The sequence below is a fragment of the Pygocentrus nattereri genome, chromosome 1, assembly GCF_015220715.1.
Source record: "Pygocentrus nattereri isolate fPygNat1 chromosome 1, fPygNat1.pri, whole genome shotgun sequence".
In the NCBI taxonomy this organism is placed as follows: domain Eukaryota; kingdom Metazoa; phylum Chordata; class Actinopteri; order Characiformes; family Serrasalmidae; genus Pygocentrus; species Pygocentrus nattereri.
This window is the reverse complement of record NC_051211.1, coordinates 19,224,568-19,238,133: the sequence shown is the minus strand read 5'-3', so window position 1 is coordinate 19,238,133 and position 13,566 is coordinate 19,224,568. Positions and strand designations below refer to the sequence as shown.

Sequence of the window (13,566 nt, the reverse complement as noted above, 5' to 3'; positions counted from 1 at the left end):
AGTGACTGAGATACTTTTTGAACAGGACTAAAAAGAATATGCATATAATCACATTGCAGTGGCTCAGAAACGTCACTGACTGAGATGTAGAAGTCACTCGGGGTGGGATGTAAAATGGTGCGTTATATTTTGACTTTTATATTTCAGAATGAAGCATTTCACATCAGACCACTCAGAATGACTTTTAGATCTTACCACTTCATTATGCAGAAATTTAGAAAAGTCGTGGAAATTCCTCTGTAAGCATAAACTTTTAGTTGAAAATATATAAAAAAAACACACACATTAAAGCTTTTGACTGGTTCTGTAAGTTCTTTTCCTAAAAGGGGGTCCAATATTGCAGGTTTTCAACCATACATTCTTCATTAAAACTTAATTTTTCCTTTTACAGGGGCTAATATACAGACTGTAATAGACACAGCATTAGAAACAGGATCTTGGTATTTCTAATTAGAGATTTTATGTCTTCACAGTGCAGAACACAATGATATTTAAAGGCCAAACCCACATTCTGTGCTTTCATCGTTTATGTAAATGATAAACTGCTTTTATTTCTTTTTATTACACTTTGATATGAGCTGACTTTTTTGAGTTCAAACTTGTGCATTCCCCATATATGTACATACAGAAACCTACATTATGATTATTATTATTATTAAGCTGTTAATAAATACATACTGTTTCGGGTGGAACAGGAAACTGTACATAGCTGATATGAGATTTTTTAGGCTTTAATTAAGGTGCCTAGTTTTGTACTGTAAGCCTTCTCAATATGGCTTTTGCATATTGTTGGTGCCGTTTACGTTCTGTATAGGTTATTCAGCATTTTGTGTTTGTGGGATGGAATAAAGAGGATTAAGAGGATCTCATTTATTTTGTTCTGTGTTTTGTGGTCTGTTGTGCTGTGTATTACAGTATCCGTACTCAGATAGAAAGACAGAAGTCAACCCTGTAGCCTACCTGCATGGATTAATATTGATAATGGCACAAAAATACTGCATGAGCAATAGAAAATCCCAGTTTCTGGTACCAGACAATGGAACAGTGGTACAACATTCAGTTATTAATTATATTCCAAGGACAACAACTAGCAAGGAAAGTTTATTAAACCTTTGAAGATTAAATGCTGAAGAGCAGTGACTAATCAAATGTCAATTATCCAACCAGTTAATGTTGTTCCTTCACACTTTTTGTTTATGGTACAGAACACTGCTTTACTATAGCAGTAGGATGGTATAAAGTCTACACCATTTGGGCTCAAAGATACGGTTTAGGCTCAAATTTGACCCCGTCGTCCACAATGGGAATCAAAAATACAACAGACTGTCTCTCTTGCACACATTTCTTCATCGGTACCATGCAAGTGCACTCAAACACACATATAAATACACAGTCCATGGGAACGAAATATTTTTGGCAGGAAGGTATAATCCAGTGCTATTGGGGGAGGGACTGGTTTAGGGTCCTGTGAAAGACTGAGCCCACACTTCTCTGTGTATTTTGATCTGCTGCCACTATAACAGCTAAAAGGAGGTTCACAATTTATGAAATGCATGAAATCAATGATCAGCAAGATGGCCAGAATGTACAGAAGAGAGGGTGATGTGCCCTCTAGAGCAAGCAAATTCAGTAAAGCGTCTTAATGATTGTAATTATTTAGATTAGAGGCAAGGAATACGTAGAATTACACCCTTGTTGTTTTTTTACGTCTGTACTACAGTTTTATTAAAAGAAATTTTATTAAATAAAATATGTAAAATATTTAACCTCATATACCTACTTTAGAGAAAGAGTCTGAGACCAAATGACAGTCTAAAAACACAAACAAGTACTATTAGTATTTTTTTTATTTCATTGAAAATGTATAGCGTTTATCCTAACAATACATTTGTGTTAAAAGGTTTTTAACAAATAATACATTTCTGCTTCTGGTGCCATGAGATTTCACAATAGGCCTTATTATGTATCTGTATAAGCACCAATATTAGGCCACTCAGTCTTATTGACCTCATTGATGCCTCTTATGTGTTGTGTGGTGTAGAGAACCAGGCAGTCACTGAAAACATTTGTGATTCACAACTGATCATCCATCACCAGTGCTTGACCTCACTAATGCTGAATGCAATCAAATCCTCAAAGCCATGTTTCAACATTGAATGTAAAGCCTTCCCAGAGATGTTACTACAGCAGAGGGAGACAAACTACCTACTAATACCCTTGATTAAAACACTATACATAACTATTTATGTCAGCATTCTTAAGACGACATTGTACTGATATCAGGTTAAATATGCCTGAAAACTACTCCCTCTTCCCTCCATGGCATGGATAAGATAATTGATGCAATTATGTATAGTGTTTTAAATGTGTTTAGTGCTGTAAATATGTTCAACGTTTATTCTTATTATGTCAGTACAATGTCATTTATTTCATAAAACATCTTATGTCAGGTTGTGAGAACCGACATAAGCACTTAATAAATGTTCAAGTAGTGCTTTATAAACACATTATTCAGTGCTTATGAATGCGTCATAAAGCCCTTATGTAGATAGCCTTCAAATAAAGTGTTACCGGAAATATTTGATGCTCTATGGTCAGTGTACTTAGTTGGCCCTATAAAACAGTGCTTTGAGATTATGTGTTAGATTAGTAAGGTATGGTAAATATTTAATGTTCCTTGGTCACTGTTTTAGTACTTTAGCTGGCTTACACTGTTATTCTTGTTTAGCATTAAGCTGTAATCCTCTCATTGAGGAAGCAATTTGAAATACATTTGTTTTGTACATTTTATGAATATGGCTACTAACCGTGTGTTAATGTTTAAGGTAACACTTTACTGTAGAGTGCTGTTCATAAGGCTCTATGACATCTACACAAACTTGCCATTACACCTGACATAACCCTACATAAATGTTTATAAATGACTATTTCAACAGGCATCATCTGCCATAAAGGCTACTTTAGCTAACTTTGATCACAATTGACAAATGTAGTGAATGATGGACTGGAACAAGCTTTTATAAACATTTATGTAGGGTTATGCCAGTTGTCACAACAAGTATGTAGGTGTCATGTAACCTTATAAACAGTACCTTACAGTAAAGTGTTACTAAGTTTAACAAGACTTCAGTTTCCATACAATAATAATAACAAAGAAAACTCAGTGCTTTTGTTCAGATCAATTTTTAGCATGCAGAAACAGGTAAATCTGTCTGAATGACTGTAACTAATGTGATGTATTGCTTCAACTTAAGGTTCTGTGGTGCTGCTCTGTCACACTGAGAGGTTCAAATTGATCCACTCTGTGTGACCCACTGAGTCATGCAGGTCAACTGATCTACACTACACTGTCCAGTGGGTTGTGCTATGCTCTCCAGCAGGAAGTAGTTTTTATATATTACCTCCATTAAGCAAAACCTAACCCTTGCCCTTTATCCTAACTCTAACCTTGACCTCAATCCAAAACCTAATCCTAACTCTCACCTTGGACCCAATCCTAACTCTAGCCATAACCTCAATCTAAAACCTAACCCTCACCCTGGCCCTAATCCATCCATCCATCCATCCATCCATCCATCCATCCATCCATCCATCCATCCATCCATCCATCCATTATCTTCCGCTTCTCCAGGGTTCGGGTCGCGGGGGCAGCATCCTAAGCAATGAGGCCCAGACCTCCCTTTCCCCAGCCACTTCCACTAGCTCTCCAAGGGGGATTCTGAGGCGCTCCCAGGCCAGCTGGGCGATATAGTCACGCCAGCGTGTCCTGGGTCTTCCCCGGGGTCTCCTCCCAGGTGGACTTGCCTGTGACACCTCCCGAGGGAGGCGTCCAGGAGGCATCCTAACCAGATGCCTGAATCACCTCAGCTGACTCCTCTCGATGTGAAGAAGCAGCAGCTCTACTCCGAGTCCCTCCCGGATGACTAAACTTCTCACCCTATCTCTAAGGGAGAGTCCAGACACCCTGCGGAGGAAACTCATTTCGGCCGCTTGTATTCGCGATCTTATTCTTTTGGTCATTACCCAAAGCTCATGACCATAGGTGAGGGTGGGAACGTAGATCGACCGGTAAATCGAGAGCCTTGCCTTATGGCTCAGCTCTTTCTTTACCACAACAGACCGGTAAAGAGCCCGCATCACAGCTGACCCAGCACCAATCTGCCTGTCAATCTCCCGCTCCCTTGTACCATCACTCGTGAACAAGATCCCGAGATACTTGAACTCCTCCACTTGAGGCAAGAGCCTACCCCAGACCCAGAGAGGGCTCTCCACCCTTTTCCGCCTGAGAACCATGGTCTCGGATTTGGAGGTACTGATTCTCATCCTGGCCGCTTCACACTCGGCTGCAAACCGATCCAGCGAAAGCTGAAGTTCGCGGCCTGATGTCCCCAAAAGGACCACATCATCTGCAAACAGCAGCGATGTGACCCTGAGGTCACCAAACTGGACACCCTCCATCCCCTGACTGCGCCTAGAAATTCTATCCATAAAAATTATGAATAGAATCGGTGACAAAGGGCAGGCCTGACTGAGTCCAACTCTCACTGGGAACGAGTCTGACTTACTGCCGGCCATGCGAACCAAACTCCTGCTTTGTTTGTACAGGGCCTGAATGGCTCGTAGCAAAGAGCCATGTACCCCGTACTCCCTGTGATGGTCCGACGGAAAAGACACGTGGGTACGTTCCAGTTTGGGGTGCAAAAATCGGTGTTTATTAAATCCCAGTGAAAAACCAAACAAAAAAAAACAAAAATGCAATTTATCCAATGCCAAAAAGAAAAAGTTCACTAAAAACGCAGCAAACAAAGGGTTCTGTTTTCCTCCCTGACTGAAAACACGGCTACCTTCCTCTGGAGTCTATTCACAGGTAAGTACTTGTTGCCTTCCCCAAGCGTTTCAATAATGTTAGTTTATAATATATGTTTCATTACATCACTAAATCAATCTAAATTTACAAATAATAAAACATTCACATTCACCATTAAGTTTTGTTTCTTTTCTCTGCAGGTTTACTCTTGTTCCCCAGCATAACCACTCAATCAATAAATGCTATTTAAAAACAGTTTGTGTCTCTGAGTATGAAATGTCCCCATTACCTAGAAAGTTCAAACATATGTACATTGTGGCGGAGGGCAGCTCCGTCACACTCCCGAAGCACCTCCCACAGAATACCCCGGGGAACACAGTCGAATGCCTTCTCCAGATCCACAAAGCACATGTGGACTGGTTGGGCAAACTCCCATGAACCCTGGAGAGAAGAGACCGGCACACAGACGACAACCTCTCCTAGCTAACAGCTAAAGAAAAGGCAAAGATTTAAGAGGAACATTGATCATTTGGTGAAGAACAGACTTATTTGCATTTATAATCCCTCCAGCTGGTTTCTTCATATGTTTAATCTGCAACGTGAAACTGTCAAACACCAAAAAGTCACTAAGCTGAAATCAGTTTCTATTTTACCAGCTTCTTGTTCAAATGTTCCCGTTCCAGCTTCAGTGGTGCAGCGTTTACATTCTGGCACCTCCGGCAACATTTTAAGCTGGCGAATGAGAAGCTGACTTCAGCCTCATAAGAAATTTAACTTTGAGAGACATTTTATAAGAAACTATTCTACCTTTGCGGAAAAAATCCTGCTGGAGATGTGAGAAAAGTGCTGTAGCTGAGACAGAGCTTAATGCAGAGCAAAACAAGTCTGCGTTTTTGTTTATATTGTTTAGCCTATACTAGTACATTAACACATAATGAGACATATTCATAGCCAAGATGTGGCTCCCAAGGTAGCTTGATTTTTGTTGGACGGACAAAATGGCTCTCCTCAACATTTGGGTTGCGACGCCTGTCCTTGATGAACAGAAACTGAACCTGTACAGAATCTTTTATCTGACAATTTAGATTTGTACTGGAAATTTATTCATATATTAAATCTATATTAAATATAAGGTGTTGTAATTCTTATATGAAAGAGATTTGTTTATATTATTTCACAGTTATTGACTTTTCCAGATTTTAAGTGAATTGCAGCCTCAAACATCTCCTTAGAGAAGTAGCTTCCACCGTTTTGCTCCACCAATTTGTCTATCTTCTCCAGCAGTTCAGAGACTTGTTTTCTGTTACTTTGGTTGCCATTATTAATAATGTGGTACCTCCTTCCACACTGCTCGAACAGCCTGATAAGAGGACTGCAAAGTTTAAATGCATTCCCTCTTTCTAACTCATCTTCTTGGACGAAGAGAATAATTGTGTATTTTTTCACCTCTTCTCCAAACATCATTTCAAATTCTTCAGCAATCTGTTTATTCTTTACTAAGGACTTTGAATGTTGAAATATATAAAGGAAAGCATGAGGTCCTGGGCTGGAGAGATTAGCACCCCTCCGTAACTCTTCAACCAGTTGCAGCTCAGTAAGGTGTGTGTTATTTATACCTGGAGTGTCCAATACAGAAACATTCCTCCCTTCCACTACTGCATGCTGAATCTCACACTGTACTGTTACAGAGTCATAACTGTACTCAGATCTGAATCTGTTCTCTCCCAGGATGGTGTTTCCTGTAGCACTCTTCCCTACACCACTCCTCCCCAGCAGAACAATTCTTCTGTGAAGGGGGCACCCCAACACTTGCTGAGGAAGTCCCATCTCTGGAGCTGAATGGTAATAAAGAGAGGGAGACATGAATGCAGTTACTGTCACCTGCAAAAGTCCCTGGGCAAATTATATGTTTTATTCCATTTATAAGTTAAACAAAAATAAGGTAACACTTCCTCTACAGGTAACACAATTAAATATGTCATTTATTTGCTAATATGATAGCACTACCTCTACAGCACTACAAAATAAAACATGACCCATAACATAGCAAATAAAAGGTAAGTGTTCATTGAAATTGTGCAAAAGTGTGTTCTCTGTACAGGATGTGTACTTTTCACTTTAGCAAACCATGATTTGATGAGGGGTGTCTAAACTGTTGCATATGACTATGTAATTCATTACATCTTTGTTAGCACATAGTTCATTCAATGTCACTGAAAATGTAGGATGTTTTATCAACATTAGACTGAAACAGAATTAAAGTAGGATAAATAAAGTATCGTTGGTAACATTTCACTGTAGGTCAGTGTTCATAAGGCTACATGACAATTACATTCCATTCATAACAACTGACATAAAGCTATATAAACATTCATAAAAGCTTATTCACATAAGCCTTGGCTGCTTAACTTCAGTGTCACGCTGACATGATACCTATGCAAAGTGACAGGTTTTTTTGGATACTCAGACACTGCTTTGGGCACTTGTCAAACCATATCAGTTAACCAGAATATTAGATTCACATAAACCCAAGCGACCATGCAACACAATATAAACCATGTCTGCTTGCAAGTTCTGCCCAATGAAGCCAACATATCTGAGATGTACAAATAAGTACCAGTTATATCTTATCTTTGATAACTCAAAGCATTAAAGTAGACGTTTGTGTTGATATTTTTACAAAGCCCATGTCAGCTTTGAAAGTGTTGCAAATACTGTCAGAGCACTGTATGTACCAAATTTAGTACTTACAGCGACCTTTTCTGGTTTAGAAAATGACATTCTCTACCAGGGACTGGCTCTCACTTTTCCTGGATGCTCTATTTCCTCCTGATGTTTTTCCTTGAGCTTTTCTTTAGTTTGTTCTGTACTGTAGACCACAGCTAGATTTTTAGAGCTTTCTCTTTCAAAGCCATTCCACTCAGTGTTTGGGGTTGAGACAGAGTTTAAATTTTCAGTAAGCATTTAGTCAAACCTTTGATTAATGAAAGGAAGCTGTGTCCTGTCTACCTTTCTGTTGTATAGTATCTACCTTTTAATATTCATTAATCATTAGTATTCATTTATCCATTCCTGATAAAAATGTATCAATTTTTTTTAGATTAGAATATACACTATATTGCCAAACGTATTCACTCACTCATCCATATTTTTGAATTCATGTGTTCCAGTCACTTCCATGGCCACAGGTGTATAAAACCAAGCACCAAGGCCTGCAGACTGCTTCTACAGACATTAGTGAAAGAATGGGTCACTCTCAGGAACTCCAGTGAATTCCAGTGTGGTATCATGATAGGATGCCACCTGTTCAACAAATCCAGTTGTGAAAATATTCCACAGTCAACTGTCAGTGGTTACAAAGTGTAAGCGAATGGGAATGACAGCAACTCAGCCACGAAGTGATAGGCCATGTAAAATGACAGAGCGTGTGCAAAGGTCACCAACTTTCTGCAGAGTCAATCACTACAGACCTACAAACTTCATGTGGCCTTCAGATTAGCTCAAGAACAGCATAGAGAGATTCATGAAATGGGTTTCCATGGCAGAGCAGCTGCTTTACATCACCAAGCACAATGCAAAGTGTTGAATGCAGTGGTGTAAAGCACCACCACTGGATTCTAGAGCAGTGGAGACGTGTTCTCTGGAGTGACAAATCGCGCTTCTCCATCTGGCAATCCAATGGACGATTCTGGGTTTTGGCAGTTGCCTGGAGAACGGTACTTGATTGCATTGTGCCAAGTGTTAAGTTTGGTGGAGGGGGGATTATGGTGTGGGGTTGTTTTTCAGGAGTTGGGCTTGGCCCCTTAGTTCCAGTGAAAGGAACTCTTAATGCTTCAGCTGACCAAAAGATTTTGGACAATTTCATGCTCCCAACTTTGTGGGAACACTGCACAGAGTCCCGACCTCAACCCGATAGAACACCTTTGGGATGAATTAGAGTGGAGACTGCAAGCCAGGCCTTCTCATCCAACATCATTGTCTGACCTCACAAATGTGCTTTTGGAAAAATAGTCAAACATTCCCATAATCACACTCCTACACCTTGTGGGAAACTTTCCCAGTAGAGTTGAAGCTGTTATAGCTGCAAAGGGTAGGCTGACATCATATTAAACCCTAAGGATTAAGAATGGGATGCCACTCAAGTTCATATGCATTTGAAGGCAGCTTAGCGAATACTTTTGGCAATACTAGTGTATTTAAGGTGTGATCATTTTAGAATTGTGACTAGTTTATACAATTTTATGAAAAGATTTTAAAATGGGTTTCGAACTAACACTTGGTATGTGCCTTGTTTCCAATGATGTACAACCATTGTGCTTAAGGATAGGTTGGGGGGAGGGGTCCATCAATCCAAGGTTCCTGTCACAAATCACAGGTCATAACATGTCTAAACATTAGTCAGTGGTGCAGGGGGACAGTGCCAGAGGAGAGTTTACCACTCACCTCCAGATATGAGTAGCACTTGCTAGGATTAACAAAACAATGCAAGGTGATTGGGCAAAGCTCCTAATGAATTTGACATTAAGTCAACCACTGTTGTGTATGATCATCATTTTCCTTCCTTCCATTTTCCCTATTCAACTAAAGTTATAAATCTATGGAGTCAAAAAAGGTTCAAAAAGATTTTGAGCTTGTAAAACGATATTCCCAAATGTATTGAAATTTGTGTCTGAGCAACTGCATATATCTAAAATCCAGATTCACAAATAATTTGGAATCTTCAAACATGAAACCAAAATAAATAAATAAATGTCAAATTCACAAATGCTTAAAAATATTTTGAATATGTATAAAGGATTTTTGAATGTGTAAAAAAGATTTGTAAATGAAATGTTGTGAATGTTGTGAACTATTCGAATGATTTACAGCTACAGATTTTTGACCCTGTTTTTAAAGGAAACTGTACATTTGACTTCAGTTACATTAATATAATAGTATTGTTATGAAAGCCGTCAAGAAGGTGGGGCCTGAACTCAGAGCGAGGACAAAGCCCCGCAAAAATGGTAGGGAGAGGAGAACCACGAGTGAGTGGGGAAGAAGCGTGAATACAGAACAACACTGCTGGACATGAGTGATGGCAGGAGGAGGACTATGACGGCCACAAGAGGCACGAAGGCGGGAAGCAATTCATGAGCTCAGCCGCCCGGGTCAAACAAGCGGCAAATTAAAGCAAACTCACTGTGGGACTGGACTGCAAAGTGAAATGTCCATAGCTTTTGTTCTATTACCTAACATGCACACATACTGCTAGAATCAGATACTGATATGTCCACATATGCACTCGGTCAATGCACCATTAGAGGCAGCTTCTCACAGCTTTCCAAAGCTTTGACCGACAGCAACAAATCAAACTTGTGATTGGAAAAGCCAAACTCGCTTTCTGATTGGACCAGTTCAAGCTTTCCTATTGGGCCATCAATTTGCTGTCAAAACAGGTCAAAATCTGTAGTTGTCAAAATACCTTCACACAAACAGAAAGGGAGAAATATTTGCGGATTTGTACTATGACACTGAAAAACGCTTGCTGTCACACTGGGAACTTCAAACTTTTTATGTGATTTTATGGTCTGGCACAATGTAAATCATTTGAGTAGTGCTGATTCACACATTCACAATGTTTCATTTACATATGCCAAATTACAAATTTTGTTTTCATATTTGCAAATTGCAAATTATTTGTGAATCTAGATTTTACACGGAACTAGTTGCTCAAACACAAGTGCAAATTTCAGTAGATTTGTGATTATAATTTTACAAGCTCAAAATCTTTTTGACCCCTTTTTTGGCTCCATATAAATCTAAATAATTGTAGATATAAAGAATTTAAGGTAAACTGAGATGCTCAGGCTGTTGTCCTGCTGCTCTAATGCTTAGGATTTTTGATGGTGAAAGTGATGGAAACTAGTGATATGAACTGAATCTAACTTGCACATTTAGAAATAACCTCTGACAGGCTTCACATGAATTACTGGGTTTCATTGATTAATCTGAATTCTGTCTAATGGCTCACATTGTTTCTTTATTCATTATTTTCATAACTCATGTTGCTTGTGCTGTGTTATTGTTGTGCTATCCTGTGTTGACCAGAGAAAGATAGGTTCCTTCTTTGAGATTTTCTTCCTCTCAAACTTTCTTCCTCTTTTTATGGGACTGAATCAAGCTTTCAGAGCTATACAAATACACTCACCGGCCACTTTATTAGGTCCACCTTGCTATTAAAAGGTTGGACCCCCTTTTGCCTTCAGAACTGCCTTAATTCTTCATGTCATACTTTCAACAAGGTGTTGGAAACATTCCTCAGAGATTTTGGTTGGTTACTTGAGTTACTCTTGCCTTTCTATCATCTCGAACCAGTCTGCCCATTCTCCTCTGACCTCTTACATCAACAAGGCATTTTTGTCCACACAACTGGATATTTTCTCTTTTCTGGACCGTTCTCTGTAAACCTTAGAGATGGTTGTGTGTGAAAATCCCAGTAGATCAGTAGTTTCTGAAATACTCAGACCAGCCCGTCTGGCAACAACAACCACGCCATGTTTAAAGTCACTTAAATCCCCTTTCTTCCCCGTTCTGATGCTCGGCCTGCACTTCAGCAAGTTTTCTTGACCACCTCTACATGCCTAAATGCATTGAGTTGTGGCCATGTGATTGGCTGATTAGCTATTTGTCTTAACAAGCAATTGAACCTGATTGTACCTAATAAAGTGGCCGGTGAGTGTATATTTGAATTAAACTCAATGTAATTTAAATGGACAATAACCCTCAGATCAACTTTTGACCCTATTATTATTATCTGTTCCAGGTCTCAGACGTCTGTACAATAACCAGAATATGTTAGTGTTTTTGTCTTATATGTACAATGAACCGACAATTGAGATGGTCAATTATATATATAAAATGAATAATACATAAATATCATTACCTGCATTTTCATCATTCTGCACTTTTCTCTTCAGCTCTTTTATCACACTCTCATATTCTTCTTTTTCTTTTCGGTGTCTCTCAATCCACTCTTGTCTCTCTTGTTCTTTCTTTTCTTTTCTCTCATCCTCCTGATCTCTCAATTTTTGATCCTCATGTCTTTGCCTCTCAAATTCTGCTCTCTGTCTCTCCATTTGCGAGAATATTGCACTTTCTATGGCTGCAATCCTTTTCTCATCATCTTTTTTTCTTTTTTCATATTCCCCAGCTCTTTGAACATCAGCAAGTCGGTATTCTTCCACCTTTTCTTTCATTTCTCTTCTAAGTCTGAGTTCTCTTTCATTAAACTCTTCCTCTCTTCTCTTTCTCTCACTTTGTATTTCCGCCTTAAATGTTTTCCTCATTTGCTCTATCTCTGTTTCATACTTATCTTTCAGTTCTTCTTTCTCTCTCTCTATTTCATCCACTCTCTCCTTCAGGATTCTCTCCCGTTCTTCTTGTTCTTTTTTCTCTACCTGCCTGAATATCTCATTAGTGTAGTAGCTCCCTCCATTCTCTGCCACCATGGTGTCAATCTTCTCCAGTAGATCAGTGACCTGGGTTTGGTCTCTGGTCTCCATGTTGTTGAAGACATGGTATCTGTTACCACACTGTTCAGTGAGGCTCCTAATATCAGATCCGGGTTCTCCAAGATACTCTTCAATGGATTTTTTAAAAAGAAAATCTCTTCCAGTAAACAGCACGATCATGTAGGTCTCTGATTCTTTTCCAAAAATGTTCTGGATTATTTTCACAGCTTGTTTTTCCTCCTCTGAAAATTTTTGTCCCACTTTCAGCACCAGCAGGAACACATGTGGACCTGGAGCAGCCATGGAGATGCATTTAGTGATTTCGTTCTGGATCTCTACATTACCAATCCGAGTATCAAACAGTCCTGGTGTGTCAATCACAGTGATCTGCCTTCCATTGACTTCAGCTGTTTCTTTCTGACACACTGTGGTAACTGATGTATGGGAGAGATCATGTCTGAATACATCTTCCCTTCTTAAGATGGTGTTTCCTGTAGCGCTCTTCCCTGTTCCAGTCTTTCCCAGCAGCACAATCCTGAGAGCACCTTGTCTTGCCCCTAAAAAGTAAGATAAATTGTGGAAAAGGAAATATTTACATAATGGCACAATGATAATGACAAACATCTGCTAACCACAAGCTAAAATTTATCAGGACTATAGAGCAGTCAGTAGCTGTGTGACTATTGTGAAACTATTGACCTACCTCCTGAATACCTTTGGATTTTTCTCTCTAATGTACAAATGCTTGCCTTCATCTCTGAAATTTGATTTTTGTATCTTTTGTGTGCTTCAACCTGCTCACTGAAGTATGTGTGGGATGTGTAAAGATCTCTGTTATTCCCCAACAACAGCTGCTGAACTTTCTCTATTAAACCAGACACATGTGGAACAGGGCCAAAGTGATAATGTCCTCCCTTGAAATTTTCAGTAACAGTCCTAGTAGTTTCATCTAACTCCACTGCCTCATGCTGAGTTTCTGTAGTGATGAGGACCAGGACATGGCTGTTGATTTTGGATCCAAACATCATCTGGATCTTCTCCATTTCTGCTTTGTTTTCATCAGTGAGGTGTCCCTCAGGGATGATGAAAACAAAAGCATGAACTCCAGGATCACAGAGAGAGACACAACGGAGAGTCTCCTGCATCACTTCCACCTCTGAGAGCTGAGTGTTGTAGAGAGCCGGCATCTCCACCAGAGTGACCAGACGTCCACACACTTCTCCCTCCCTCCTCACACACACTGAGCTGGACTCTGGACTGAGCTCTCTC

At 39.5% G+C, this 13,566-nt stretch overlaps 2 protein-coding genes across 3 annotated transcripts in view; one reads left to right on the top strand and one right to left on the bottom strand.

The window, feature by feature from the left end:
- LOC108438288 (transmembrane protein 184B-like) overlaps positions 1-869 on the top strand; it is a 24,854-nt gene extending 23,985 nt beyond the window's left edge. For both annotated transcript variants that reach the window (XM_017716019.2, XM_017716018.2), the window contains one exon: positions 1-869. This exon is cut by the window's left edge and continues 2,171 nt beyond it. The gene's annotated coding sequence lies outside the window, so the exon portion shown is untranslated.
- Positions 870-5,971: 5,102 nt separating this feature from the next.
- Positions 5,972-13,245, bottom strand: LOC119261563 (immune-associated nucleotide-binding protein 12). The gene is made up of 3 exons (XM_037542514.1): positions 13,001-13,245; positions 11,730-12,854; positions 5,972-6,642 (listed from the first exon to the last, which is right to left on the bottom strand). Exons 1-3 carry the CDS (start codon positions 13,050-13,052, stop codon positions 5,972-5,974), a joined length of 1,848 nt encoding a protein of 615 aa, XP_037398411.1. The 5' UTR covers positions 13,053-13,245.
- Between the last annotated feature and the right edge of the window lie 321 nt (positions 13,246-13,566).

What these genes read in the sequence shown, in the direction of transcription:
- LOC119261563 (XM_037542514.1), bottom strand. Translation starts at nt 13,052, where the DNA reads ATGAAGGCAAGCATTTGTACATTAGAGAGAAAAATCCAAAGGTATTCA. An exon ending in AATCCAAAGGTATTCAGGAG is followed by an intron (nt 12,855 to 13,000) that starts GTAGGTCAATAG and finishes CTTACTTTTTAG; the next exon opens with GGGCAAGACAAGGTGCTCTC. An exon ending in GCAGAATGATGAAAATGCAG is followed by an intron (nt 6,643 to 11,729) that starts GTAATGATATTT and finishes ATTACCATTCAG; the next exon opens with CTCCAGAGATGGGACTTCCT.